The following is a 6,232-nucleotide window of genomic DNA, read 5'->3' as shown; positions in this document are numbered from 1 at the left end:
TGCCTCAGCTGGCAGTAAGACAAACCACCCCAAGCAATGAGGATTTCTGTTTTGGGTTTTGTTTGCTAATGTTTCTCCCATCCAAAGATATTAAGACACCTGCCCTACAAAGATTAATTGCTGGAGGCCTGCTGAGAGACTAATATATTGAAGTGATAAGAAATATTCAGAAAAATAAAAAAAGTATGAAGTCTTATTTGAAGCAGGAAAAATATTAACTGATTTAAGAATGCTAGAAGTGCTGCCAGTTGAATAACGTATGAACTTTTCACTATCTTTAATGTTTTTTAATTTCTTTTTTCAAGCGTTTTTTATTTCTTTTGAGTATAATAGTTGCTGTTATTAATATTTAAATATTTTCATTTCAGCTATAAACTTCCCTTAAGAAAAAGAGGTTTGCTGAATACTTTAGTGTGATTTGTAAAAATTACACCTAATATCAATTTTTCATAACTAATTGTATTATGAAAGTAATGAAAAAATATAGTTCACTTAAGGGAACTATATTTTTTGCACATTTTGCAGAAACATGATTTAACTAATGGAAATTAAATATTTTTAATTAAAAATACTAAGATGTAATATTATATATATCATATAAATCATCCATCTTTTTCTTCCTTACTAAAAGGCAAATTTTATATTTAATATAGAAAATTTTTAATATATAGGAATTAGCAACAAAATTGTGAAATATTCTGACTTCTTAAATTAGAAATGTTCATTTTTTTAATCCTCATAATATGAGAATTAAAATATAATTTAATGAATAAGTTAGATTTACTAATTTGTATTTGTATTTGTATTACGATCTCATCTGCAGTAATTTAAATTACTACATTCTTGTTCACAATGAATTAAAACTAAACATAATGAAAATAAGACGTAGACAAGATTGCCTTTTTTACAAGTGAGAAAGCAAGTTTGACAAAAACTAAACAAATTGTCCACAATAGTATAGTTGGTAAGTGAAGGCAGCAACAGGATTTGAACTTAGATCAATGTAGTGCAAAGCCTGTGCTCTGATAGGCTGAAACTCAGGCAAACAACGAGTGGCTAATGAGTGAGGGGAGGGGATGTAAATGGATGTAAATAGTCTCCTAGACCAAGGCAGTGAGGAGACCAACAATAGCCAATATTTAAGAATCTGTGTATACTAGTCAAACATCAGGAAAGCTGTCAGCTTTCATTCTCTCACTCACAGGAGGGGCGTACTCTGTAGTGAGTGGAACTCTCTTGGCCTCAATTTTCTACTGTCTTAAAAGAGTATAATGAAAGGATTAGATGGTAGATGTATAGCACTTGGAACAATGCTTGCTTAGCCCAGAGTATGGGCTAAATCAGTGTCCGCTAGTCCACAAATCTTTTTTAAGGGCCTGGTAAGTATAAGGCATCAGGATTTTTTTTAAAAAAGGATTTTATTTATTTATTTGAGAGAGAGAGAGAAAGCGTGCACAGAGGGAGAGGGAGAAACAGACCCCCCACTGAGCAAGGAGCCAGGACCTTGAGATCGTGACCTGAGCCAAAGGCAGACACTTAACCGACTGAGCCACCTAGGTGCCCCAAGGCATCAAGATTACAATAAGGAGGCACATTAGGAGCACTAACAATGAAAGTGCTTTGATTCTTCGTGTCCTTGAGGGCAATAAGCATTGCACACAAGAGTTCACGTGCAGATACCCTCTGTGCTGCAAAAGAACATATGCCAGGAGGATTTCTGTTGCTAGCAGGGCTCCAGACCCTTGGATGGAGATTTCGATATTTATGCCTTATTATTTGGGGTAGTGTTGGCTGGAAGAGATGGACAGAACAAGGAGAGTTGGTATTAGTATATCAGGCACAAAAACGAAAGAAAGATGGAGATCCTGTGGAGAGATGGGGTCTTGAGAAGTAGGCAGAAGCCTGGTGATCAGAACCAGGTCAAAGTCAGGATCATGCAGCATCAGAGAGCTTAGATGGGAAGTCCCAGCATGCATGACCAGATAGAGCCATGAGGAGACAGCTGCAGCACCTGAGAACTCAACAGGGCATGAGATCTTCCCCCCATGGAAGATCCTGCAGTTTTCTGAGACTCGGACCCTGTGGCTTAGCCCAATTAATCTCTTAAACTGGGTCATCGCCCTAGGTTGCACAGCAAGCATGAGCCTGGCAGCCAAGGCCCTGTAAACACTGGCATCAATGAGAAAAAGCACTGGGAAGAATCTGGTTTCTTTTAAGTCCTGAGAACAATCAGATTCCCTTCTGGGCATTGCTTTAAAATCTGTTACCATCATTAGGTAACTTTACAAAGCAGAGCAATTAAAGAACTAGCTAGAGGTGCCTCAGCCACTTCCCAGATGGCCAGGGAGATGAAGACAAGGAAGAGGACTGTCTTCGTGGTCATCTGAAGAGCCAGCATGCCTGCCCCTGCTGCTCAGTCACTAGCTTGTGTGGTCAGTGAGCCCAGGCAGGCCATCACTGTTAAGGAATGCATGTTTCGGGAGTGACAGAAACTTGTTCTGGATTTATGTCTAAGAAAGAGAGCAAGACCCCCATGGCACCACCCCACACCCGCACCCACACCCATCTGCCTCTGTAGGGGCATCTATAAGGTTGCCCTTGGGTTTGGATAGCCGTGGGAAGTCATGCAACCTCCACCAACCATCTGCTTCCAGCGCCTGTAATGGAAGAATGAAAGCTCTCCTATCCCAGCACACGAGTGGGCTTTGCCATTAACCAAGGATGAAGGAACACTCCAGAGTTGTTTCCTTATAGGACCTAGAATATGGATTGATAGAGTTCCTTAGCACTTTGATTTTTGCCAAGAAGTTGAGAACATTTTAGAAACCTCTGATCTTTCCTTTAAAAATAATTATTAAATCTTTCAGGTCATAAAAATACCACTTTAAAAAGCAGGTAATGCGGAAATGGATCCTAGCAATTGGAATGGGTTTAACCTTTGCCAAAACACACACAAAACAGGAACAGACAGTTGCATCAGACTCCACGGGTTGTTAATCCTCACATTTGCTCTCCGATCTGACTTCGTGGCATATATCAGCATCCCCACGTTACTTCCAAAGAAATGAAGCATGAAGAGATTAAATAGCATGATAAATATCACATGATATTTAGGTCAGCCAAGTAGCCAGGAAAAAAAACCTTATGATACAGACTCTCTATCTAATATTCACTGCCCACTTGCAACCTTCAGACACAACCAACCCCCCTGCTCTGCACTCCATTCTCTTGATTCACCAGAGCAGCTTGCTTCCTTTTCATGGCCCTGAGCCAAATGTCCATCTTTCTGTGCATGATGTAGGTCACCCCAGAAAATGGACTAGTTTGAACGTATGTGATCGAGTTGCCCTTTCCCCTCTCAACCTGCCCTTCTTTGTACCACAGGATTTCATAATTATGAGTGATGACGTATATCCTCTGTGTATTGTCTGCTTACCCTGAATTTGATTTCATTATTCATTGCCTGTTTTTATGCTTTTTCTGTAAATTAATATATCTACAAACAATATGTACTATTTTTAGATATCTTCAACTTCATATAAAATGGAGACCATTTTTATATGGTTTATACAATTTGAAAATTTTATGTATTTGCATGATTTGAACGCTATATATTTCACATGATTGGAACATTATCATTATATAATTTGATTATTATATATTCACATGTACATGTTATGCATATATAATTTATGTTTTTAAAGTATGCATAACCCTAATTCATTTATTTTAACTACTATGTAGTATTTCAATATATGAATAATAATCTGTTTTGTAGCTGTACGTTAAAGTTGTTTAAGTAAATTTCTCCAGTCATCAGTCTAGAAGATGACTTGCTATGTCATAGGATATGCATATTTCAACTTCACTAGATTTTGTGAATTTTTCTCCAAAGTGGTTCTCTCATTTTATATTCCAACCCCTAGTGTGTGTGAGTACCCTTTTCCATACATTCTTGATAACAATTGTTCTTACCAGACTCCTAAGTTTTGCCACACATAGGAATTCAAAATAGATCTCATTTTATCTTTAATTTGCTGGTTCTTGGTTATTAAGTGTGGTTGAATTTATTCTCTGTGTTTATTGACCATTCAGATCCCCCCTTCCATGCATTGCTTGTTCCTTTATCCGTTTTTCTATTGGATTATTTGCTATTTTCTTATCGATTTTGGAGGATTTATTTATATATTCAGGTACTAACCATTTGTCAGTCATATTCATACATGTAGTCCATTCTTAATACTTGATTGTTATCTCCAGAGTTTACCTTGCACAAAACTTTTAACAAGCAAGTTAAAACTAAGATATAGATAAGAAAGTTGCTATTTTCATGAGTCTGTGAGTTCAGGAAGAGCATTACTAGGGCCACTTTTTCATCATTTCCTTATTTGTTTCCTTCAGGTTCAGAGAGTTCAGTATAGACCACCTAGTTTTGTGCTTACAGTATGTGTGTTTGATTGCAGAGTGGGTAGTTTAGAATAATTTCAGTCGGAATAAGGACCAATTTTGAGAGTGATTAACCTCAGATTATTAGATCTAAAGATTGCATATCTTCCACTGAAATAGAAAACGTTAGACACCGAATGCATCTCTGGCCACAACTCCTCAGAAGAGCACACAAAATCAGCCTCAGGCAGAGTCACGAGGCATGAAGGAACAACCTATCCCAACTTACCTCCCGAATATTTTACTACCAGGAAAATGTCTGCTCCCGACACAAATCCATCGACTCAATTAACCAAGCAAAATATGAAAAGTAGAATGAAGTTATGGTGATGTCCGGTTGCAAAGACACATTGCCTTGGGAACACTGATATAAAATCTTAAAATAATTATGGCTTTCTTTCTCTTTCAGAGGTGTGGCGAAATCTTGTTTGAAAACCCTGATCAGAATGTCAAATGTGTTTGCATGCTAGGTAAGAAGGCTTCTCATTTTCGATATATTAAGTATGTTAATGTCACGTGGACTTCCTGTTGTTCCGTCGCCTACTGACAGTCTCTTGTTGCATATTACAGAGGCTTATAGGCTTTTTGTAGGTGTATAGATCGGGATAATACATTTATATGTGGAACACTTGATGATAAAAAGGTTTTGATTTTATTAACTGTTAGTAAGTCAGGAACAATGCTTCTGAGTCTGTCAGAATTATTCTTGGATCATCAGCATAACATAGAATTGGGTGCTTTGTAGAGAGGCAAATGTGATGAAAAAGTAAGAATCACACTGTAATTCCTAAACTAGAAATGATAAGTTAAGTAAGTAAACTATTAAGAATTTACATCACAGCACAAAGCTCTTACAGTGCCTGGGAGAAATATACATATGAACTAATTTAAAGTTAGCACAACAATTACATTGCCTCTGTAACAAAATTGCAACATTGTAATGAAAAATCATTTGTTCTTGTGGGATGGTCTATCATCAATGCCTTTCACAAACTCTTTAATATATAATATTCTGGTAAGAAATGAAGTTGATATGATTTTCCTCATTTTATAGATTAGAAAACTAGTACAGAGAATATAAGTAATGCACTTCACCTCAAAGTGAGAAATTGTCCAAATCATGACATGAACAATTTTTAAACTGTTAAGTTTAAGTATAGTATTTAAACTTATTTAAATCACTAAGCTATGTCTGATAAGCTTTGGTTAATTATTAAAATAGAATAAAACAGTAGCTTGGATAAATAAAAATAATCCTTAAATTTGACTTTCACCAAAATTTTACTCTTGTCCATGCCAATCTTGAGCAATACTCATTAGCAAAGAACAAAAGGATTTGTTCTAACTCCTTCCATTTTCTCTGGCTAACTCATATGTTGGCAGCCTAGGTTATTGGTGAGATGAGTCAAAAGCAGTCAGCAAGATAGAGGCATGGAAGGTCTTGATAATGTGTAATCCAAGATAATCGGGTAATACTAACCAAAGATTGCTCATGGCTTGAAAAACAACCAAAAACACAAAAACGAAAAACTAATAAACAAAACAGATACCATATTTCCCAACTTCTTGATCCTCCTCATTTTCTTGTACTAGTGTTTTAAATCTTTGTTGCAGTTCTTACATGTTTTCATTTGAATTAAGATGATGGCTATAGAGTAACATATCCATTGAAAATGAGTATTTTACTAGAAATGCATAACAATGAACATAGCACATAGCATCTATACAAACATTTCAAATATCCAGTATTCCTTATGAGATGATAGATAGATAGATAGATAGATAG

General features: G+C 36.4%; 1 protein-coding gene across 1 annotated transcript in view; it reads left to right on the top strand.

Moving 5' to 3' along the window:
* The first annotated feature begins 4,834 nt into the window (after positions 1-4,834).
* Positions 4,835-6,232, top strand: part of PDE7B (phosphodiesterase 7B) — a 208,643-nt gene continuing 207,245 nt past the window's right edge. Inside the window, exon 1 of the mRNA XM_021693378.1 lies at positions 4,835-4,916. Within this exon, the coding sequence (XP_021549053.1) occupies positions 4,835-4,916 (82 nt within the window). The remainder of the gene's footprint in view (positions 4,917-6,232) is intronic.

This window comes from Neomonachus schauinslandi, chromosome 8, assembly GCF_002201575.2.
Source record: "Neomonachus schauinslandi chromosome 8, ASM220157v2, whole genome shotgun sequence".
Lineage (NCBI taxonomy): Eukaryota > Metazoa > Chordata > Mammalia > Carnivora > Phocidae > Neomonachus > Neomonachus schauinslandi.
Note: the sequence above shows the minus strand (reverse complement) of the source record. Positions and strands in the feature narration are given on the sequence as shown.